Source organism: Xylocopa sonorina, chromosome 8 (genome assembly GCF_050948175.1).
Source record: "Xylocopa sonorina isolate GNS202 chromosome 8, iyXylSono1_principal, whole genome shotgun sequence".
Lineage (NCBI taxonomy): Eukaryota > Metazoa > Arthropoda > Insecta > Hymenoptera > Apidae > Xylocopa > Xylocopa sonorina.
The window spans coordinates 3019662-3044419 of NC_135200.1; the positions used below are offsets into that span (position 1 = coordinate 3019662).

Below are 24758 nucleotides of genomic sequence, written 5' to 3' on the forward strand. Positions count from 1 at the left end.
GCAAATTTCACTTTTATGTTTTAAATGTTACTCTACAACATTTGTTCAGCCACGAATTATTTGATTACGCGCTTGGTACACGTACAGAAATTGATACGACGAGCGTTTGACAACTGGTTAGAGAACAAGGAATTTCTTTTCACAGTTAATCCCCGTTGTTTCCCGACGAAAGGATAGTGTCAAGTAGCGGTACGTACACGCGCAGCATCGGGAATGTGTGTTTAACCCAGATCGTTCGCCGCACGGCATATTGTGCTAGGCGGCGAACGATAAGATCGCCGGCAGAAATAAGTAAGGACAGATGTCGCTGCCGCGGCGCCGGAACGACTGCTCCTTTTTCGAACGACTAGCCCCCCCATTCGAGCGGTACAAGGATGTGAAACCACCGATCGTCCTCGTTCGTACCCGTCGCTCGCGCGCTCCTTTTTTTAAATATTCGATCATCGCACGTATCAAGAAGCGCGGATTCCGCGAGGAAACTGTGCGTGCCCGGGAAAGCGTGACGAGCGAAGATAATTATTGGTCGCACGATTCGAGTGTAATCGGGAAATACGCCGTTAAGAACGACCTTATAAAACTCGAATGCGAGCAGGGGAACGGCAACAAGTTGGACAGTGTCGAATCGCGAACCACTCGACGTTCTTCGACGCGAGACTTACACGGCTCGTTTCGATCGAATAAATCGATATCGTACTCATTTAGTTGCTCTCACCGTCAAAGATCGCAATATTCAATTGGATGAAAATGTTCGATCGATCGTCATTTTTTTTAAATAAAGTAAATCGACGGGTAGTGTTTATTATCGAGGTTATTTTTGCATCTTAAGCCCTTAACTTTACCTTTTCTTTTTTATATCTTTAGCGACGTCCTCTTAGGTGCAATCTAGTCGTTGCATTATTTTCGCAACTAGAAGGAGCTCTTTAGGTTGATATTAAAAGTAATTAGAAATAGAGTTCAGTTTTATCATATTTCGAACGCAATTTGCTCTTTTAGGAGCATCAGTCGCTGTGTTATTATTACGGTGAATAAAAAGAGTTGACAAGCTCGGGATTGATGAATGTTTGATCGTGCTAATATTTTAAACCACGCAAGCGCATATTTTGCATGAATTCGCAATTTGCATGGATCCTCCTTACGCTTAAATCACGATTTGCCACGAATGTGGCAAAATCACTATTTCAGTGACGAAGTCATATTAATGTCTTTCCACGTCTACAATTTCGTACCAGAAATTACATGTTCACGTTTTAACAAGGCTGCATCCTCGATCTCGAAACATCATCGAACTTTCATTACATATGGTACTTGTATATTGCACGGGAGTGTAAAACATGGAGAACTCTTAACGAACCACATGAACAAATATCTCAAGGTCCGTCTGCTCATTTCACAGAGCAGCTTTGCTACCCATTAGGTTGCGCGAAATGACTGAAAATAGAAAAAATAGAGATAACGTTGGATCGCAGTAGCGATGTTTACGTTGCAACAAAACTCGTTTCTTAAATATCGAAACACGACAGCAACATTCCTGATACCAATAATGAGAAAGCTGTACTCTCTGTACCGTTGATCGCTATCCACGCGTTATCTGCTTGGTTATTTTCCAAACGGTCGTTTATTCAATTCTCTCTAATTTAATTTCACAAACGGCTTTCGCGGCGGTCTATCTTGTCCATGACAAAAGATTTATCCTATCTTCCGCGGCGATTAACGCGTTAATTAATCGCTTTAGAAAGATACTTACACGGTCGATTAAATGCAACGGAGGAGAAACCTTTGAAAAGAACCAGGTGAATTCCAACAGAACAGATAATCTCGCGTCGTTTCGAAGAAAAATGTTTTACGGACAATCGATGGGAAGACGAACGATAAGATAACAATTACTGGTGGGCAAATGTTATCGAAATCGATAGAATTTCGATATTTTTTGACGTCGTGCGTTCCACCTGATAGAAAAACAAGAAATCTGAACAGCGATACAAATGTTTATCAATTTCTTCATTATTCACCGTTCGAATTGTTCAAGACTCGCTTGAATCAGTGCTGTAAATCTATAAGTTTGTATAACTTTTTTTTAAAAAATCTATTATTCTCTTATCTCAAATATAATTTTCATCGTAATTCGATTATCGTTAAACATTGGGAGGAAAGAATTTCCTTCGCGAATACCAGAAGAAAACGCGACGTTTCGCTTAAAGATGGTCTATTATAGTCTGGACACGATAAGAGCACACCGCGAAGCCGCCACCGCGCCGCGCCGCGCCGCGCCGTAAATTTCGAATATCGTGTAAACCGATCGAACAATGCGACGCTTGACTATGACGCAAATTGTTATCTCCCCGCAAGTATCGATTCTCCACTTTATTTCTTTCCCGTTGTTAGCCATAAGTCGCGCGGCGTGTCGCGTGGCATTGTTCCATCGAGCGAAGGGGCGAAGGGTTCCAGAGCTACCTTCCTACTCTACAACCGCTCTGGTTACCTCTCGTCAGACGAGATACGAATTAGAGCAATTACGCTGCTGAAACTAATTGCATCAAGAATGAATCTACATAATTAGAACGTAAGGAACTGCACAAGAAGAATTTTTAACCCTTATCGATCTTTTATATAAAGTACACAACAGGTTTGCATGTAAACTTCCTTTTTCTCTTTGTCATACCGCTAAAAATAAGACTGAACCGTTATATGTATGATGAAAAAGTGTTTGTTATTATTAACATTTTTTATAGCTGACTTTGAAAGCAACATTTCTTGGAAACGTACGCGTACGTATATAAGTGTAAAGGTCACTTCGTGTTAGATATTTTTCGTCGTAACTTTGAATAACTTGGCAATTTCTAACAAACAGTCAAGTGACATAAGATACCTAAATCAAAACTACATTGTCACGCAGGGGGTGACGTACGATCGATGAGGGACTAAAGTTCTGATGTTACTTATTTAGTTGAAGAAAAATGGAGGGCATAGTGGCAGATATGCATGTAGTTTTGTTCGTCCATTAAATACAAGAGAGATTTACAAATAGTAGCCAGTGGAAAGTTCCTCTTTTCGAATATTTCTTCGATTAAGTAACATTAAAAAGTAGAATAGACACGTCGATCGCTTTCTTAACAAATAATTCAATATTTGTTCCTTTTTTGAGATTAATTCATTCTAAAATCGCTAAATCCGTTTAGGGAGTTAACAGCAAAAGATTGTGTACAAATTCTACACCTCCCTTGAACCTTACTCCGCGACGTTACACGAAAACGGAAAATGATGAAACAAAACCGGATGCCAAATTGTCGTGGGCGTTACGAACCACTTCAGCGGCGCGTCCGATTGCGAAAGAGTGCGACGCCGCCGGGTAGTCGAGGCGTCATCGTTTAAAAGGTCGTAGAGCTGCGGAAAGGCCCGCACAGAAGGTATCCCTTTGTTGTACGTACACCTGTCTTCGCTAGGCCTGTCTCCGTCCGCGCATGCAAATGTAACACGAGCGTGTACTGCACCCGCATTCACCAGCCGCTCGACTATGCTCGTGGATGCGCGACGTTGCCGCCCTCGTCAACCATTTTCACGTGGTTACGTGAAAGATTAAACAACGATACCGTTTAGATGTGGGACAATTCTCGATCGTTGAGAGTTTCGTGAGCCAAATGTAGGCCACTGAACGAGATAAGCTTGTATTGTGCGAGAACGGTTCGAATGCCAGGGGAGGCGGTAAAATTGTATAATTCTTTAATTTAATTATTAGAAATGGACTTTTCAGCATTGGCTGCGATGAAAAAAGGATACGAATGACACTCTCCACGTTGCCCCCAAGATTTCATAAACTTTGTACTAACAATAGCAAGCCTAGGATTACATTTCGATGCTATAGATGTAGTTGATTTAAATGATTAAAAAGAATTTATAATATAAAAGTAAATATACAATATATTATTATATAGTTATAGCAAAATTTTGTTGTTATTCTCTTAATTGCAATTTTCAGTGTCCATGTTATTATATCTATTAAAGGGGAAAAATTCTTTTTTTAAGGAGGCATAATAACGTAAAGAGTGGAAACAGCTGGTTTAAGGTCTTTAACACGCTGTAACAGTGAAATGGGAACAGAGGTTAGCTTGCGACCTTCCGTTCGGTTCGTTTGCGATTTTATGCAGTGGAATTCACGGAAATTACCTTATCCACCTTTCTTTTGCGTTAAATGTTAAGGAGGAAATATTGAGTACGATTACTTCGCATACGAGTAACATGTGTAAACGTACATATGACACAATGATTAAGTTCCAAGAAGGCTGTACAAAATTTATTCAATCAGGTTATATATTAACATTAAATAATCGATAAGGACGAATATTTTTATCGCCTTGTCTTATCTATAAGTGGATTACTGTTTAAACAGTGACCACTTTGTACTTCGAAAATTCCATCGATAGGGTATTTCCCTAATTTTTTCAAAAAGTTTACGAACGAAAGATGTCCGTAGTTTCTGAATAAATACAGCGCAAGTGGAAGCGTTCTGTACAATCTTGTTCAACTACCGACCGTGTAACATTTCGGGGAAACACAGGCAGCCGTCGTGATAAAAATGTCAAATGAAAAAGCCAGTCTGCTTGACACCATAATTCGATAACTGGTGACGTAACAAGTTTTTCTTAAAACCGAAAACTTACCGATTAGGTTAGTTTACACTTGTTAGTAACGTTGAATGATAGTTCTTGTGACTAAGTGATCGGTAACGATAACGTATTTACTTTGCAAGCTTAAATCTTTGTATCTCCATCTTTATACCGCTACACACGTACAATAGTGGTACCGATAATATTTGCCCACTTTTTATATAAACGATTCATCGAACATATACAACAGACATTATTCGTGTGGTTATTAAACGTATGTATATTAAAGTGATCAGATTTTAACGTTGGTGAAGCGGGAGAAAATTGTCGAAGGAGTTCTAGAATAAAATTTTACTATCAAAGGACAAATTGCATTGTATTATATTCTTTTAAATTTCAACGTTATATAAGATTTACAAATATAATTGTTAGATTACAAATAAAATTTTCAAAGTGTGTAAAGATGAACTTATCTGATACCAGTAGCAAGTAAGTTCCCTGACAATAAGTTTATGACACATAATCGAGAGTAACTTAATCCTTCCAAAACTTGGGACTTTTTTAAACTGTCTCGGAGCACGGGACAAATGATTAAAAATCGGGACTGAAGTACCAAAGCCAATGTTCGTCGTTTAAGTAATCTGCAGATGAAAAAATTCAACCCGTAGGGGATTAAGATAGCGCAACATTGTAAATCGCTCTATAATAACGGCAAACGATCGTCAACCTGAATTAATTTTTTCACCCGTGAATCGCGATTCATTAACCGCGTATGAATCTAATCAGCCCCGGGATCCCCGACGTGTACGGTTATTTACACGAGTTCGACGGGGTCCGATCGTAATCCGCGCGTATCTTTACGACAATCGGCGCATCATTATCGCGGTCGTTATCATTGTCCTGCAGGTAACACCCAGATAACGAGCTGGCTGTACGGGAACACGGTTTAGTCCTACGTTAGTTCTCGCGGAACGCGGACTTTGTTCGCGTCAGTGCGCGCGTGGACGCGTGTCTGCAACGATAATACGATCGTTCGCAGATCGTCGAGAGGAGCTACTTCCGACGGTGTAACCCCGGTGAAATTTACGACCGCGCGATAAGGGTTCGCGTTATTGGTGCAATTTCTGCCGCGTGGAGGCTGCTCTTCTCGATAGCCCGCCGTCTTCAACAGTCTCGTTTAACTTTAAAAGGAGGGAACGGTGGAAAAGGGGAGGCAAGGCTGGATGAAGGTAGCTCACGCGGTGCAACGCCTCGAAAGATGGCTGATTTACATAACCGATGGAAGATCGCCCTCGAAACATTATATACACCGCGTTCAAGCCTGTCGATGCCAATTAATTCCGGCCAATTAACACCATATAGCGTCAATTACAGATTCGTCGAGTCACGACGGCGTGCTCGCGAGGAATCGTTGCAATCGCTACTCTTAGACACGGTTTTCTGTACATACGACCATGTGATCGCACTCCCGTCTCGAACATCTCGTTTGCTTCATCTTCTTCATCATCAACTTGCGCCTACGCATACATTTCCTTTTTTAAGGAATTGTGCTGTTCTTACGTTCGACTAGTCAATTATCCAAATATAATAGTTCTTTTTACAGTTTTTGCAATTACAATATGTCTCTGGAGAATATAACTTTCCATATAAATCGTATACCTTTTTATTACATCGAAATGATAGAGTCACGCGTAATTATTAAATAACACTGTTTGGTCGGTGAAATGAGTGTATGATGCGCGCGAATAACGCCAGCAACTGTTACGAGTGCGCGTGTGAGTCGAAAGGCTGATTAGGGGGGGGGGGGGATATTTGCACAGTGAATCGAGGTGCGTGCACCGCGTCAAAGGGGATTATCTGTTAAGTGGCGCGATACAAATAGAGAAACAAGTAAACGAGTACGGTCTTTGTCCGTTGCCTCTAAACTCGAATTCCCAGTTCGTGTCAGTCGATCGGAGTTTTCAGACTCATAAAGGAATGTTTCTATCGTCTCTATTGAAGCTAACGATAGTTGTCGAACAAATAAAAAGGTTTAAGTACAAGATACTAAATGGACACGCGGATCGAAGTAAAGTATCGAAAAGTAAACTTTCTAATTTTAGACCGACTTGACACCCCTGGCGGTGATTATAAAATTCGTTGAACCCGCTCGACAACATTGCCATCAGCCACCGCGGACAACGCGTCCTCGAGGACGATCGCGTTAGTCTGAAGTCTGTAAGGGGCATTACCTCAACGCGGAAGAATGCAGATCGCCTGATTCGATGAATCAACCCAGAAGCGTTTCCCTTTCCACTTCGGCAAATCTTTTCGTTCGATTTTAACGAAACAGAAATTAGTCAATTGAGGAAAACATCCGAACGATTATCGAGCGCACAACTGCGAGACGTTAATAGAAGAACAGTACTCTCGTTCAGATTTGTGAATATAAGAACAGTCGAAATGTCGTGATACGGTCCATAAGTAGAAACGAACATGCTATAAATTTCTAATGGTGTAAGACGATAAGAAGAGGATCGGTACGATTGATTTAGGGGATACTGTGCGAAATACTATATGTATAAGTAGTCGGAAATTCTCCGATGAAGTAAGAGGGGCGAGGCAGTGTACTTGGAAAGGAAGAAGTAGATGGAAGAGCAGAGTTATTGGAAGAATGTCGTGCAGGAAGAAGATCGACTCGAAACTCTGGTCGGGGTACATCCAGACGGTAAGAACCGATTGTATTCGTGCATCGTGATAACGGTTATCCGTATCCAACAAGCCTAACCGAGGGCTTGCGAACCGGGTCTCTAAGGTAACCGAGTTAATAAATCGATGAGACGTTATCGTACTGGATTGAGTTCACCCCGTTGGTTTCAAGGCGAATATTCCCGTTGGTTGTTCTTTACTTTCTTCTCTATTTTTCTTTTCTCTTTTTTTTTTTTTTATTTGTTTTTATTTCGTCCCTTCCTTTTATATTCCCTTCTTTCTTTGGTTTGCTGGCTCTCGCAATAGAGTCACGATCAAGGCCGGGAGACAGTCGTGTAGATCCTTTATACCTATGCTACTGGATGCCTTTGTGTTCCCTCAGACGGAGCAGTGAAATTCTCGCGTCGCTTTCGTTTGACGGAGCCTCTGCTGAAACGTTCACGAGAAAATGAACGCTGTTCGTTCTGTTTCGTCCGAAACGAAACGGTTTGGAATTTTATTACATAAAGCAAACTGTCTGCAAAGCCTTCCTCTACGACTTGTAAGCAGCGAGAATATTTGTAATCTTATGCTATCTCCCTTTTTCATTTATTAGATTTATGGTAGCATAGTTTTTGACAGTTCAGATTTTTCTTTGTTTTAAATGAAAATCATAAATCCGGATATTCAATATTTTCGATCATGTGTGTTTCGACGACATGTTCCAAGTGCAATTGAATCTGTTCTGGGAATATAAAGAGTATCTCTGCTCGGAAAAAAGAGAATAGTAAAATCAGATCGCAGAAACACGTTTGTCCGGGCAGGACAATTTACTGGCGGATAGTTCTAAACGAAACAGCTTATTTTTCATTCTATAGATAGACGGAGCTCTTACAAGTATGTTTAATTTCCCAATTTGCTTAAGAGAGCTAAAAGCTGCAAAAAATATTAATGGCCAGTCAGAACCACTAACTTGAGGACAGCGTAACAACTTAACAAGACTATGTAAATCGCGGTGCTGCATACGTAGGTACACGATTTCTTGATTCCGTCAATGATAACAAACTAGCAACGTGGCAAAGCCTCCCTGCATATATCTTCGAATTAATGAACAGAAACAGGCTACATTTACGGCCAGGTCGGTGATATTAGTTATTTTCAATGATTACACAGTTGGATAAATTGTGTGGTAAAAAACGCCAAGTCCTGTCGTAAGAACGGTCGGTACTGTCGGTCGTCGCCCATTTCCACTCAGCAATTAAGATGCACGCGAATTCAGGATATGGCGGAGATGTGGCTTCCGCAAAAACCGAGCGTACGCAAGAAGATCTCAGCGAAGTCGTTGAGAAGCCAATTGCACAACCATGAGCCTGGCGCCGACCGGTAGAATCTCGTTTTCTAGGACAATCGACGTTCCTGCCGTAACCGAGAATGATCTCGTTCGTACAAGATCAAGAACGACCATTCGTGTCGATAACATTCCAACGACGCTGATATCTGATTGTGGGAACGGAGAAACTTTGCTAAGAGCGATGCGTGCTCCGTACACGTGATGCTTGATCAAGTTTGATAAAGTGCTGTGTGATTTGACGGTTTTTCTTTTCTTTCATTTAATTCCCCTTTTTACGTGTGAAACAATTTATGTTGCGATTAAAGATTCCTATGTGGAATCGATTGCATAATGTGCACGAGTAAACCACAAACCCTGAAACATACTTGACTCCATTGCTGGCTTCTATTTGGTCAATGGAAGTTTGTAGGTAAGATGGTCCGTTAGAAACGGAGCTGAACTGATTGTCTCGCTTTCTATGAATAAAATGGGACAATTTCTTCTGAGGTTTTTTTTTCGGAGTAGATGGTGTTAGTAATTTCCTTTTTTTCTTTTGGCCAAATTTAGAGACTTTGGACTTTTTATCCAATTTTTTTGGGTACGTCCCTCGTGTGTATAACCATTTATATACGTTATTTGTAATGAAAACAATTTGTAGTTCCACGCAATGTTATCTCAACTGTCTAATCTTTTCCAACGTTAAGTATGGTCAACTAATGACATAAATTATCAACTTCTTTTCTCATAAAATTTTCTAGTGCCAATGCATTAGAAATTATGCAAAATCAGCCGTAACAATGCGAGAATGATTTCAAAGATAAGAGCGTTTAAGATTTCTCCATATGTAGTAGCACACCGCAATCCGGAAGACCGCTCGAGTCAGCTGTTCGCTACGTTGACTGGCCCTAGTGTGCGTGGACATAAACGCATTTCAGTTTTTTCTCATTTTACATAAAAAAGATTCGTGTACTTATGCTATTATGTACGATCTAACGTTGGCTCTACACCCGCTTTCATGAGATCACGAACGAATCGCGGATAGAAAAAGTGCACAGAAACATTCGTGTGTCGCGTGCACGCGGAACAGGACTCTCTCTCTCTCTTTCTCTACCTGCTTTTCTTGCTTTCTTTCTTCTCGTCTGACTCTGGTTCAGGGCTGCACTTATTTCTAGAACTCTCGATTAATCGATTCTTCCCGATTACCTACCAAACGAGCGAAATATTTTATTTCTTAAAAAGAAGTAGCTATCGATTATAATATTTTCGCGTTTTATAGTTAAATATGGAACCTTATTTTATATTGTTTTCAAATATATAATTGATGAATAATTTATTGTAACTTTGCAACTTTACATTTACAACAAGATAGGATTAGTTTTCCACATATATTTTTATTCTTCTGAACTGTATAGAATTATATCGTAGAATAGAAATAGAATTGTACTTGTAACTTTAGTTAGAGGATTAATTTTTAACGATCAAACCATAAATACTTCATCGTTCATTTAATCGGATAAATATACATTGTAAAAATGTACACTGTAATAACTTAACGAGAAATTCTAGTCTTTGTTAAATTCTAAAGCAATATGCACAGATATAGAATCGATCATTTAGAAATTCTTGGAAGTAGTCAGTTTCGAAATCCGAGTCTGCTTCAACCCTCTCCCTACCATTCTTCGCTCCCTCTTGAGCCTAACTGTCCACTCGCCGCCGACTGACCAGTTCGTAACCAAAGTTCGTCTCGCCTAGATTCAGGTTTCGTTACGCGATTCCTGTTCCCGTTCGGCGCAACGATCGCGAGTGCACGATCGAAAACCAGGCTAATCGAACGGATATAAAATGAGAGGGGAACTTTTTCGCAGTTCGCGAAATTAATCCGGGATCAGTATCAGAATTCGAAGTGCAATATGTCAGGTACGCGAAAACGTTCGGTAATTCGCGGTGCTACTCGGAAGTCCTCGGTGACCTTCGGCTGGGTTCGGCTGTTCCCGACGGCGCTCGTAACCGGCATCCTCGAGGAGGCGACGCACGACAGATGCCTCGAGGACCAGTGACGGAATGTTATGTCGAAATCAGGTGAAATTCGGTTGACTCGTGTGTGCGCGCGATTGTGCGGGGAAACTCGGACGTATATCATGCCGGTCCCGTGCTTCGATCTACACGGTAACGTTGGATAACTGTGCTTCGCCGAACGACAGAATTTAAGGTAACGATACGCAGGATCTCTAACGAGAATAACGCACCAGTTATTTTTTAATGTAAATCCTACTGTGTACCACGGCACGGAGGTGGTTTCTTAAATGGCCAGGGATCTTTAACCTTGATCCGGCACTCGATTTACGCTTTACGCGTTCGATCAAATATGTTGGACGAACGTGCGCTTAGGTGCTGCGTTATAAAAAAAAGGAAAATTGAATTACGCGCTCTCCTACTTTACCGTCTAGTAGGGATGCATTTGATCGGCAATTTATTACGTTCGAAACGATTCGAGACGGGCGTAGAGTGCGATGTTTTAAAAGGACGGTATAAGAGTAAGGTATAGATAAAGTATGCGGTGGACTAACATATTTCAACACGACCTACTACATCCACCGGACGATGAATCAGTCACTCTTTAAGACGTTTCCAACGAAGGTCTTGTCGCAGCCTTTGTAAAATCAACGATTTGCATATTGAATAACACATCGGGGTAACGATTGAAAGCTTCGGTTGGCTTAATATCAAGTTCACCACTGTACATGTTTGTAATATTCCAACCAGATTACGTACCAACAATAAAACTGATACATCGTACCATGTTCTTTGTTTTTAAACATTGCGAGAAATCGTACGTTAATTATTACACGATTGTAACAAGATGGCCTGACGCAATCAATGAAGGTTGTTTAAACGATGACACAATTCTACACTCGTGATCGCGAGAACTACTACGTGTGCATGCCTGGGCTTGCGAAATCAAAGAATCTTCGTTCTTTTGTGCCACCAAAGAGAACAAAATCATTTGCAAACGAAAAATCGAACTTTCTAACTCCATCGTGTATAATATTTTATTTCTCGAATAGATTCGCGTCGAAACACGACTAGTTGGGCGAAATGCGATCCACGTACATTCGTTGCGCGTTTCGTGCGACAATTATGGATCCCTTTTCGTTCGTTGCGCTGTATCGCCGGAGAAAGTGTGTTTCGGAGTTATTGGGGGAAGAGAATGAGCTGCGTTGACGTGCATCCTTCGTGCACACGTTCTTACGGACGCGGATGTTCAAAAATCGTGGTACAGTTAGAACCAGGGTGGAACGAGCATATAGACGAGGAACAAAGCTGGTGATTGCGATCAGCTCTGCTGACCTCTGCACTTGCTTTCGAGAGGAATTCGATGGATGCTGGATGGCGTTAAAATGGATATATAACTGTACCTACACCAGGTACCTAACTCATGTAGCGTCCAGCTCATTCGTTGACCTCCTATCGGGCGGTAGGATGGACCGAAAAACCGTTGGTCAAGGACGGAGAAAGTCGCAACACACTTTTTCATCACCCCCGTTAGCTACTTTAGTGGGTGTCAGATTTTCAGAAATCCACGCAACTACGTACTTCTCTAACATTGCAAACGTGGTTGCTTGTTTTATTTGATTTCGACATGTAAATTAATTAGTACATTAAAACGAATAATTGTGTTGAATGATTCGTTCTTTCAATTCTACATGGCAAACTAATAATGTGATAGCTTTTAAAATCACAATTTATTCCATTGATTTGTTGCAATATTGTAGCTTCGCAACGATTTATTAACTACCAACGTCCGTCAAGCAACTCGTTCGATATTGATTGCTACATATTCGATAGAATTGAATCCCGCTGCTGATTAATCTTCTCGCGATTTCCAACATTTATGCAAAACAATGAGTTATGATTAATTATGTTACACAAAGTTACAACGTTTGCTCGTTTATGATCATCGGCATTCAGAGCACGGACACCTCATCAGGTCGCACTTTCTAATGTATTACAGAATACATTTTCGTAGTCACAAGGGATTCCCGTGACGTCATTGGCTCACTAGTTTCTCGAATCCGTAGAAGTTTGATTTTGACGTAGGACGTATACATACTTAAGCGGCTGTTTCCCGAGTATCGAAACCGGAATATGCGCTGAATTCGTAAACAGCTTTGCCGTAATTGGAAATATTTAGAATCCCATAGAACTTTCCATTTTCTTGGAAGCAAAATTCACTGACTCTAACGTATTTGCCATGTTAACGTTTTGCAGGCACCAGTAATGCCATTTAGCGACGATAACGATGCTGGATTAGACTGTTCATTCTCTAAGCGATCTTAATTGGGAACATTTTCATTTTTCGTTTATTAACCCTTTAAAACTTATTCCACCGCAACCTTTTGAGAAATGCATGAAATTTTCTATAATATTACTGATAAAAGGGTTAAACATTTGTATTATTACGTAGAAGTAACGTAAAGGGTTTAAAACATTTCGAATTGTTATGTAGAAGTAAGGAAAGCAGAGACATCACTTTTTTAATAAATCTAACCCAAGCCCTCGTTCGCGTACGTAGTCGTATCAAATTATTACATTTCTAGATAGTTTACCGCGATATTACCTCTCGATCTCTACAATCTTCGTCAGAAAATTTCGAAGAAATCCCCAGGGAGACACAGCTCTGCGGTCTCGTACCGAGCAACTTCGAAAATCGTCCATCGCGCTGGATTGCTTCCCCCGTGAGCGAGAAGGATACGCGTTTCTCGCGGTGGCCACGGTGGATATAATTACAGCTTACAGCGTGGCCGCGAAAATTTGCGGCTTCCTGCGATCCGATGGTTCTCCATAAATTCGCCGCCGGGGTAGGCCAGGCTTATTGCGCTACTGACAACGAAACACCCCCGGGAGGCGACGGAGAAAACTCGCGCGAGTTCTACTCGAACGAGAACACAACAACACTGTTTTCTCTTCTGTTATTACGTCCGGCTGCTGTTTTACTCGCCAGACGAGCCCGACGCGGCATCGAACCGGTAATTAGTTTCGAATAAACGCCTCTTCAACCGGCACACGATCGGTATCTTCGCTTCGAAATGCCCTTCTTTAGGCTCGCGGAATGATAGGGCGTCAGTGTGGCATATCGGATATTTTCTTTGTTATATCTGCCTTTCGCGCGGTGAAAAGATATTTTAAAACGAGCAAAGGGCGTTGCTATGGGTAGAAACTGTTATTCGCGTGGTTTCGTTAAATATCTCGCTCGCTCTCCATCTATCTTTATCTCTATGTATGTGTTTTATATATAATAAAGATGCACAGAAAACGATGCAATAAATATTACCACCTTTGTATTTTATTTCAATTGACGCAAGTTCATCTCCGTAGTACTGATCTATCGAAAACTGGTAAATTTCTTATGCACCGTTATCCGTACGGAGAAACAGGATGCCAAATAAAATGGACCTTAACCTATGGCTCGAACAATGATTCCTCTTTTTATTTCGTCTGGCTCTCTTTCTCTCCCTGTTTTTTTTTGTCCGCTTGGCTTACCAGCTCCTGCAGGTCAGGTCCTTCCGGTCCTCGTACCGCTCTCTACACCTGGACGGATTCCAGGGTTTCTCCTCCGTAGTCAAAACCTTCCAAGACTTTTCTTTCTCGCGTAACAAAGCGGGAGGTCCGCGTCTTTCGACATTCCCATTGTTCCCCCTTGGCTCGCACCGAGCTCTATTTTAGACGATCGCGTTCACTCTTTCGAGAATCTAACACTCGCTGCTTATGGGTATTTAACGCTATTCGAATTCAAATTTTTCGTTTAATTCGTTCATTTTTTTTTAGCTAACGTTGTTTATGTTAAGACATCTGGTTTAACTACAAAAAGGTTATGATGATTAATGTTAGTAGTATAGTAATTAAAATATAGAGTAAAAATTATATTATATTAAATACTATATAGTGGTCTAAACCCAGACAGTTAATTTTCATATTAAATTTTAACGAAATTACTGACATTTCTTAATATTATTTATCATTTACTGTGCAATCGTACTCTATAATCTTCTTAGTATCTCAGAAACGACATCTCAACCAGCGTCTTTTAATTTTCAGATGGAAACCGAGGTACGGACGCTTAAGCAGGAGCTGGTTCGTACGCAGGAGGCCTTGAGAACGGCCACAAAGAAATGCCGTGATCTGGTGAAGGAGCTGGACAATCGGACCGCTGGCCACGAATCCGAGAAGAGTTTACGAGACCAACAACTATCGCGAATACTCCGTGCGCTCCTCGTGCTGGAGGCGCGGCTCAAGCAGGAACAGAAATCGATCAGGCAGTTACTCTGCGAGAAGGACAACGTGATCAGGAACCAGCAGCTCGAAATCGCGAGGCTCAGGCGTTACACCAAGAACTATATCAAATGCAAACGCGAACAGACCCTTGGCAAACCATCGATGAAGGTCGAGGCGACGGCCAATTTCGAAAACGACGATTCGCAGGCGTCTAAGATTGGCGTGAGTTTCGGTCGATAAGAACAGTTACACGTGTTTCGATTGCGTCTGCCAAGGAGGCTAGAGGGCGTACGACGCGATTAGCGGATCTAATTTTCGAGTAACGCTTGATCTGAACAAATTTTTAACAATGTTTGTAAAACTTTTGGTAGCTTGAATTTGTATCGTGGACCTACAAAAAGGAGAGCGTCCTTCTTTTTTTGGTTTGTCAAAAAATATGTAGTATATTCGTGAATATAACTACGATATGATGTAAATTTACCGATGAAAATACGTTTCGAAAATTTCGATCATTACCTACAAATCGCTCTGGCGGATACGTTCTGAGACGATTCACGATCCCATTTTCCATTTCAGATGGACTCGAGACCGGACTGCGGCATTAGCAAAGACATTGAAAATCTGAAATGCGAGATAATTACGAAACTGAGCCGGTCCGAGGTACCTGTTGCGCTCGACGGGCTGGACAGGGGGGTGAAAAAGACGCACAGCTTCGCCGGCAGCGATATCTCGAAAACGAGTCTGACGAGCAGCGAAAATACGGACGTGTCGATTATCACGACCACCACCGAGGGTAGCCCGTCGTTACTTAGCACAGAGGGTTTCTGCGAGGGTGAAAGCACCGACGTCTCCCCTGGCTCCACCTTAAATACGAGGTATGACAATAAAGTTGCGAGATAAATCTTGTTTTCAATTCAAAGTAGCAGAAAAGACTGATTGAATGACTAAATGATACATCTCTTCTCATTTCATTTTGCATGCTTTAGCGTATATTCCTAACATAACGTAAATGTTTAAAATATTCACAAATCCGAGCCAATTCTAGAGTGGATATTTCATTTTGTTTGACAGGTGCACGCCAACGATGATCACGGACAGCGAGAATGAGACCACGATGATATACGACGACGATGATGACGAGGACACGATGATCATGGAGAACGGTTGTAAGTTATCGAGGAAGAAAGCTAGTATCGGTAGGTCGAAAATCCACAAGGCTTATAAAGCACCGGAGGTGATAGAGCCCACGAACATCGCGAGGACAGAGAGTAAGGACGACGGGATGGATTGTAACTTCGTATCAGAGGACGAGGAAAAAGAGCAAGAACCTATTTACGTGAATGCCTGCAACGAGACGAACTCGAGGAATCTGGAGCACTCGGAGGATGCGGTCACGGAGATACCAAGAGCGAACGAGGATTATAGTAATAATAATAACGGTGCCAATGCTGGGAATAACAATAACAATAACAACTGCGTGTAAGTATTGGCTTTCTTATTGGGAAGGTGTATATGTTAAAAATGAAAAAACTTAATTTCAAAATTAAGAATAGAAATGTTAAATCGAGAAAATATTTCGGTTTCTATATGATCAGCATGTGACTGTTGGTTGCAGACCTCTGAAAATGAAACTTGAAGAACAAACAGTAGAAGAAACCAGCGGGAACTGGTATAGTGATCCTGACGAGGACAAAATCAGCGACGATGTCTTCAGACACAGCACTTATCGACCGAACAGTAATCACAATTCCGTTCTGGAGTGTGTCAATCAAATCCTCTTGCGAGATATGGAAGAGGAAGAAAATACACTCTCGGTACCTAGAAGTTTTAAATATCAAGGACGAATCGTACAGTTTCAGTCTACTAAATTGTCAGACATCGAATCGGTGGGGTCTGAGATGGAGAGGAAAAACTCTGAAGAGGGTATCATAGAGAAAGAATCGCCCAGCAACGAGTTCACCTGCGATGTTCCCGCAAGCAGTTTTGAGCCCACCGCTACGGAAGACGCGTTTGGCATGAGTCTCACTCAGACGGCTTCAACGTCAAGCGTTTCTACCACAATGACGAACCACGAACCCAGTCTCGGAGGAGAGCCAGAGGAATCGAAGGCAATTCCAATCGTCATTATAGAGCCAAAGGTCGAAGTTGAGGAGACGAGACATACAACGCTCACCTCTTCACAGGTGACGCAGAAAACGAAGGTGTCCGCGAACGCGTCTAATGCCCCTTTAAAATTGGAACGAATCGAGGAGAAAACATGTTTGCAGATGTCCACAAAAGGGCTGACTATAGCGAAGAATTTAGATTACGAAGACATCGAGTCACTTCCAGAAATTATGTCACCACCGCCCAAGACGCCGCCCGCGTTACCACCTAAACCGCAGTTCAAGAACAATACGTTGATCCTGAAGAAGATCCCTAGTCCCTCGTTTCTAATCGACGAAACGCGCAAGAAACAGCAGCTCCTCGAGTCAGGCTCGTCCGAGCATAGCAAGAAGATTTTCGGTTTTATATCGTTCCCCTTGAAGTCCCCGGGAATTAACGTCACCTCGGCAAGAAGCTTAAACTTCGACGAAGCTATTAACAAAGTGGCAACGAACAGCGACGAAGGGAACTTCTGGAGGAACAGGTTCAACAATGTTCGATCCTCCTTCCAGACACGGCAGAATCACCCCGAGGCTGGTGGTGAACAGTCGCAGAAAATTCCCAGAGTTACCAACATCGTCCGCCACTTCGAAGAGTTCAAGATCGGTGGTGAGTCGAAGGATCAACCGAGAGAGCGTGCGAGAACGAAGGATAGACACGTACTCGCGGAATTCGACCAGCAGTTTGACATCAGGCAGAACTTCGAGGAGTTCAATTTGGACGAGTGCGATCTGTCCGACGATCCGGACAGACCAGAGGGTGACGGGTCGGAGAGGCTTGGTAATCTTGGCACGACGGTCGTGCAGAACGAGAAAATTGCCGCAACCAAAGACAATAATAATGTTCCTCTTGCTGCGAGTAACTCGAGCACCGGCTACGACCACTTCCTAGAGGCGACGGGTCTTAGCAATAAGTCCATACTGACGCCGTCGAGATTGCTAAGCAACCACAAGAGTATGCTCAAGCCGAAAGACGTGAAGTACAAGAACAAAATCAAGGCGAACGCGGTGATGGAGAAACATGGTGTCACCGCGACGAACAATACCACTCACGTTAGACATTGGACTGGGCCGTTTGTCTGACGACTGGCGCAAGTCTTTCCGAAAGGTCTGTTCAGATCAGAAGGTTGTGACGAAGGAACATGAAACGGGGGAGAGTTATTAAATGGCGATTATGAGTATGAATTAGTGAAATCGGTAGCTCGAATTAGAAATTTCATACCTCCTGGTAAGAGAAATCTCCTGGATACTATAGGTTACTTATGTGAATCAGGTAGTCGAGGATCTCATGGAATCTCATGAGCTTCGCTTAAGACCAGGGTTGCCAGAAGTAAGAAATATGACGCATAGGAAGACCCTAGGGAGGCAGTGGAGTTGCAGGATAGTATAGTGTGATACTATTTTTAGCTGTTGCTCACATTTAGAGAAATATACGTAGAGGAATTTTTAGTAAACTTACTCGAGAAGTTCTGCCTTATGTCACTTGATCTTATTACTGGGACGATGTATCTTGGTCACTTGAAGTATCTCTCATTTTCTGTTTCCCCGTCTCGCTCGATAAGCGATAGAACGAGATAGAAGGAGGAAAACTTTTGGATGAAATCCTTGTGAAACCTCATAAGATCTCCGATTATATCGTTTGTTCGAGTACTCGGAAAATTTTAGTCTGCCGGATTATAATAGCTCTATCAATTATGCCGATTTGTTTTGGAAAATATCCATTTCAAAAATCGATCTATTGAATATATATTGCAAGCGAATATATTGACTCGCTGTGAAATCGCAAGAAAAAAAGAAATTGATTTTTAATTTCTTACAGAAAAAAGTATACGAATGTATAGGTCCCTTTCAACACATAAAAATCGTTATGGGTTATTATAAAAGATACATTCAAAATTGTATTCCAATAGTAGATGAAACAGAAATAATCATATTGATTCATTACTCAGACTTTATTCGTTACTTTAACAAATTATTTTGATGTAGGAAATCTATTCGATTTTCAGTCAAAGAATTGATTCGCGTTTTAAAATCGAATAAAAGAAGATCGACTGTAGATTAACATTCGTACGCTAACTACGATCCGCAATGCTGTAAATTGTTATCAACAGTCATCTTTCTCTTTTCTATATGATACAATTATCAAATTTTTTATTATTGAAGAAGCGGAGGAATGTAGGAATTAATTTATTTATAGCAGTTTCGATTTACGGATACCTCTCCTGTATTGTACATTTTGATAAAATGTTTCGTACCTATTTATAGTGTCACTAGTGAAATCGACTATGAAATGAATTAATAACATCGTGGTACGTTAGCATAGCTTTTTCCGCTGTGAAGTGGAATAAGTTTGTTTAACGGGGAAATTAATGTTTTTATCGCGCGGACGTTTTTCTTCCGTTGTTTTCTGTATACTACGCACGAATATAAATGAAAAAAATCGAAGGTGTTTTCATTTCATTGTATTGAGATGAAATGTAACAAAGTATACCCGTAATGATATAACACTGTTGAATTTTTAAATTATTGTGACTTTACATTAATCCGTAATTACATTCGTGCTATATAACTCTAATAATAAGATTCTAATTATCAAATTCAAATATTTAAACCAACTTTTGCTTAAAATGTCGTAGCATTTAAGAATCTGCGTGTATGTAATTACGGATTAATTACATGAGAACGACAAAAACAAAATATATATGTATGTCTATGAAAGAGCATTAAAGACACTGTATGATCTAAATATACGTACTAGAAAGAAAATCAGTTTCGGGGACAAAAATAATAAAACATACTTATCTCTTTCTTGTTGGAAATAAAAGTGAAGATGACTTTATTGAAAGATTCCTGTGTTTGATTAAGAAATAGAAATACACCAGTACAATGTTAAATATTTCGTGACGATTTATAAACAATTAAACATATGATACAATTATGTATATATATAACTTCTACTATCTATAAAAATACAACGCAACTCTATAAAAATACAATGCTAACTGTCACTGGTATCAAAATCTAAATAGGACACGGAAGAAAAAAGTACAGTTCAGAAAATGGACAATAAATTCGAACATCTCATTTCGGTAAATGTTTTTTTCTTTTTTTCCAAGGTGTTCCATTTTCGCGGGTTAGTATTAATCACTCGTTCAGGCACTCTATTACACTTGGCTAGCGCTATATTATCAATACAAATGTATAGATATAGCTGAAGAAATTGTATGAAGAATCTCACACAATTAGTCTGGCACAATGGTTTCTTCAAGTTTCTCTCTCGGCACGAAACTCGTAAAAGAACTGCGCGAAAGAACAAAGAATAACGTGAATAAAGTGAAATACGTGAATGTAATGAAAATATTAGATAAATATTGATCTTTACCTCCTTATCTAAGTCTTTTTGAGTCCAGACTTTAATCACAGGAAGTTTATTCTGAAAGCAAACACTTATTGAAAATACATGAAATAATACGTGTATGTTATTTCAAGAATACACGTGTATCTCTCTCTAAAAAATTACTCACAGTGGAAGAATCAGAATGAGCACTAAAACGTGGATTAATAGCAAATGGGACTCCATCTAAGTCTGACGACCCTGGCAGTGTACCGTAAACTGATGTAGATCCAATAACTGTTGATGTAGGCGGCTGTGGGGCGGGTCTTGTCGGTTTAATTTTTGCATTAGGACTTAAAACTTCATAATCTCTGTCATTAGATTCATCCGTATCTTGTCCCTTGCTACCACTAATTTGTGGATAAATCCCATTTGCTGGTTTTGGCGAAAACTTTGGTTTTGGTGGTCTCTCAGGAGGTACTCTGTGTGGCGTTCCATTCAATGGATTTGGTGAAGAACTTTGAAATAAACTACGAATAAAAGACCGTTAAATATGTAACAGTTGTTAAACATCGATACTATCACTTTCTGACTTTTCAGGAATGAAAATAATTCTTACTCTATATTAACATATGATTGCGAATTCGAATTCCCATTTACAATATCCACAGTTTTATAACAAATACAAACTCCATTGATGGTACTAAAAGAAAAATATATTTTTAGAATGCTTTGAATTATTAAATTTTTATGAATGATATTTATACGCATACCCAGCAGGAATAAATCCATTTGTAGCCATCTTAGACGTGTTACAAATTTTATGTATACTACTACATATGATAATATCAGTAACTGCTTTCGAGCATAATTCCTTCTTTCTAATTTTATAGCACAGCTGCTTCTTCCTCCATGCCTTCTGCTCTAAAATCCATTACTGCAATGTACTAAGGGAATACACTTTTCTGTGAAATGATACTTTGATCAATCTTACGTATGCTCACTTGAATCTATAGTATTACTGATCATGATGTATTCTAATGGAGGTGTGTCTCGTTCGTTAATGACTATTATGTCTTCGACCACGCACTGAGGTAGCCCTTGGGTCTTCGAAAAGCATATGTATCTGCCTTTCTTTTTGATAAAGAGCCCACTTTCTCTCCATAAATCAGCATCTGTATCTTGATCGTAAGTTCTCGACACCTAATGAAATATCACTCAATAATTCTGGTATCTCTACTCTATCTTCCATAAATGGAACAACATGCAAAACGAATGAGATTTAGATCATTTATTAAAATGCTGAGAATTGTAGTTAAATCGAGCAAAATATGAACTGTTTGCAAAATTGATTAACAAAGTTACTCACCACTGTAAAATTTGGTGGACACTTATCTATGTCTTCGACTACACCTATGGCTGTGATTGGTCTATCATCGGGTAAGACGGATGATAACTGATGAACCAACATTTTATTGCAACTAGTCTTTTTAGACATTGTTACAACCCTGTTAACATGGAAACATGCCCATGTAACTATTTCTGTTTGCCTCTTCGCACAATATGCATATACGTATGTAAAGTTAAATTTAGATTATTGAAAATTCACAGAGATACAATCCGTACTGATCTGTACTGATGATATATTATCTATGCTACAGATAAGTAATTACTGAAAGTCATTTCAATGGATAAAAAAATTTCGAGTCAAATTGTGAACGATCGTCGCAATTTTCCAGCCGTTACGAACCATCGAACGCTCGACGCGTTCCAATAAATAACGTAGTTAAATAAAGAGGAAATTTGCGTCTACGGAAAGCACATTCCACCGTCGAAGTTCATTACACTTTGATACATCAAAAGCGCGAGAAACGCAACCGTATAATTCCCCTACTTTGTCTCGATGACCTATTTTTGTTCAATAATAAAAGTTTGCGACGCATTGAAAATTTCGCTCCTGAGAAATTATTATTCGATTAACCGAAGTGTCGTCGATGACAGCGTTTCGAAAGAGAAAAAAGAGCGAACGAGCTGGAAACAAGGGACGCGTTGTTTCCTCGAGCATCCATCGCATTATTTAACAGGACCAATTTTCAAAACATCCGCGGCAACGAAATATCAAGAACCATTATTAATCACCCGCGCTAGTCGCGTGTTCTTTTAATTCCTCACCTTTGCAACTGTCGAAGGACACACTATCTCAAAGAATTGGTAAACTTGTTATCGTTATTTATTGTGCAGACTTTCTCAATTAACCGGCTAATTAATTCGAACAGAGCAACGCGGTAATTTCCGATCGAGTCACAATCAAATGGTATTCCCCTTGACGCGTAACCGTGTTCGTCGGAAGATTCATTCGTAATAACGTGAAGATAATCGTATACATATGAATAAACAAAGAGGAAAAAAATAGACGACTGGAAAGAGAAAGAGAAACGGAGGGGAGAACAACTATCGAGAGAGAAAGAAAGAGAGAGAGAGGGAGAGAGGGAAAAATATCTATCTATCGAGAGAGCAAGGACGAGAACGAGAAACTACATATGTATATACAATCAATTGTTTTGTCACTGACAAGTGGTGTAATATTTACACACTTTTAAATCGTATCGAAGTGAAACCCGATAAGATAACTACCAAACCTCGCGGGACACCGTTACTCGTGAGAATCGCTTTTCTTCTCCGCTTCTTCTTTCGACGTTTTAACTAAATTGATATCAATGACATCACTTGTACCACCACCACCACAACCGTAACGACTACCATCTTAACTGACTAGGGTAGTTCTGTTCAATAAGCTAACCTCTGTTTCCGTTTCTTTTACGCCGTGGAACTTAACGACGCTTTTCTCCGTCCTCCCTGTACAACTCGCTCTCGCTGGATTATTCACTTGACTGTGCAAAGTCGAAATATGCCAAAACCGTAAGTTAATCAGTTCTCCAAGCGATAAGAAAATGGACGAGAGTCATGTGGCAGCTCTTTATCAGCATGCTTACGGTCGGACGTGTATTCGTAAGAATTTTTCGAGCACAATTTAAAAGTAACAACACCGTAACAAATTTGTTAACCGTGGCTGGAACACTTCGCTCTGATACTGAAGCTGAAAGAACAGTATGGCGTCTAATTTATACTTGCAATGTTTTTATGCAAGACTCGATTAAATGTTACTGTTACAGTCCACTGGTTCTAAATATTTTACATTGAAGACGGCTAGTGGGCATGCGTTATATGTGAATTTAATATCGTGGATATTTCACATCTTTTAAATACTAATTTTCACCTACGAAATATTCTAGATGGCGCTGCGTCCAGAACGTTCAAGCATTGTACCCAAACTAGCCTCACTCTTTTTACTATCGAATGGCGTCGGTTGGTGTTGGTCAGCGTCGTGACCATCTAAAGTACAAGAAAGAATTTCGTTTATCCTACGAATTCATCGTGTACGTCTTTGTCGTCACGAATTTCGCCTATTCTCAGGTAAATTAATAATTATTTATAATTAATTACTCGAAATTCATTGGAATATTATGGCAATATTCTATTTAACTCGGTGTGTAAGGTACACGCGTTGTTCATCCGTAAGTAACCGTTACAAAGAGAATATAACGAATACTATTTACACTTTACGAAAGAAAAATAGAAATTCGACTTCTAAACGGACGATATACTTACTGCTTTTTGTGTACGCGAAATGAAATTCGTAAATTGGAAGATGCGAAATAATAGCACAGTTCAATAATGCATACGTATTTCAATAATATCAGAAAGAATAAATTCTAGTGCGTTTGTTATAGAATTTTATTTTGAAACAAATTCATTCTTTTATAATGCATTTTCAAGTCTAATTAAAATTTGTTTCTATGATTTGCATAAAATGTTACAAGTAGCTACTTTCAGGAATTTTCAATCGCTTTTATCATGCAGAGCATTGATAAAAAAGTAATATGTAGTGTCAAAAAAATATTTTTGTTAACCTCTTAAAGCACATTTTTTCCCACGCAAATGATAAATATCAATAAAACGATTGTTTTTCTTTGCTTTCACATTATTACTTTAAATTCTCAATTGCATTCAAGTGTGAAAAATTATAGCAGCATTAAATACAATGCCACTCAAATTATTTCAAGTGTGCACAGTTTGGCCAGTTTAGCACGCACAAGTTAACTCAAGCATGCACGTTAAGGGGTTAATAAATAAGATGAGTATGTTATAAAACACTGCTTCAAAATATTATGGATATGATGTAGTGTACTGCTCAAAAATAGTACAGAGATAATTCACAGTATTGCTTAAAACATAATGTGGTATACAATATAGGATATTTGGTATTTAAAAGTATAGGTGTATCACAAAGTATTGCTTAAATGAATATGATTCTGAGTATTACTTAAAAATTGTATGGATATCGTACA

General features: G+C 39.9%; 2 protein-coding genes across 7 annotated transcripts in view; one reads left to right on the forward strand and one right to left on the reverse strand.

Moving 5' to 3' along the window:
- The window catches only part of LOC143426265 (uncharacterized), a 45570-nt gene extending 25710 nt beyond the window's left edge, over window positions 1-19860 (forward strand). For 2 of the 4 annotated variants that reach the window (XM_076899590.1, XM_076899589.1), the window contains exons 2-5: window positions 14695-15093; window positions 15448-15746; window positions 15943-16350; window positions 16487-19860. In XM_076899590.1, coding sequence (XP_076755705.1) covers window positions 14695-15093; window positions 15448-15746; window positions 15943-16350; window positions 16487-18098 — 2718 coding nt within the window. In that variant the 3' untranslated portion in view covers window positions 18099-19860. Of the gene's footprint in view, window positions 1-7210; window positions 7309-10474; window positions 10808-14694; window positions 15094-15447; window positions 15747-15942; window positions 16351-16486 lie in introns of those variants that run through there. The other 2 variants (XM_076899591.1, XM_076899592.1) reach the window with 2 other exon arrangements.
- On the reverse strand, window positions 19821-23172 carry Mvb12 (multivesicular body subunit 12-like Mvb12). 3 transcript variants are annotated; one of them, XM_076899619.1, is made up of 8 exons: window positions 23150-23172; window positions 21719-21857; window positions 21354-21552; window positions 21123-21273; window positions 20969-21052; window positions 20540-20879; window positions 20398-20448; window positions 19821-20315 (listed from the first exon to the last, which is right to left on the reverse strand). In XM_076899619.1, the coding sequence occupies exons 2-8, from the start codon at window positions 21845-21847 to the stop codon at window positions 20280-20282; spliced, it is 990 nt and encodes a 329-aa protein (XP_076755734.1). In that variant the 5' UTR covers window positions 21848-21857; window positions 23150-23172; the 3' UTR covers window positions 19821-20279. The 3 variants fall into 3 exon arrangements, with proteins under 3 accessions (XP_076755734.1, XP_076755732.1, XP_076755733.1); XM_076899617.1 differs by lacking the exon at window positions 23150-23172 and adding an exon at window positions 22981-23118; XM_076899618.1 differs by lacking the exon at window positions 23150-23172 and adding an exon at window positions 22984-23110.
- Window positions 23173-24758: the final 1586 nt, after the last annotated feature.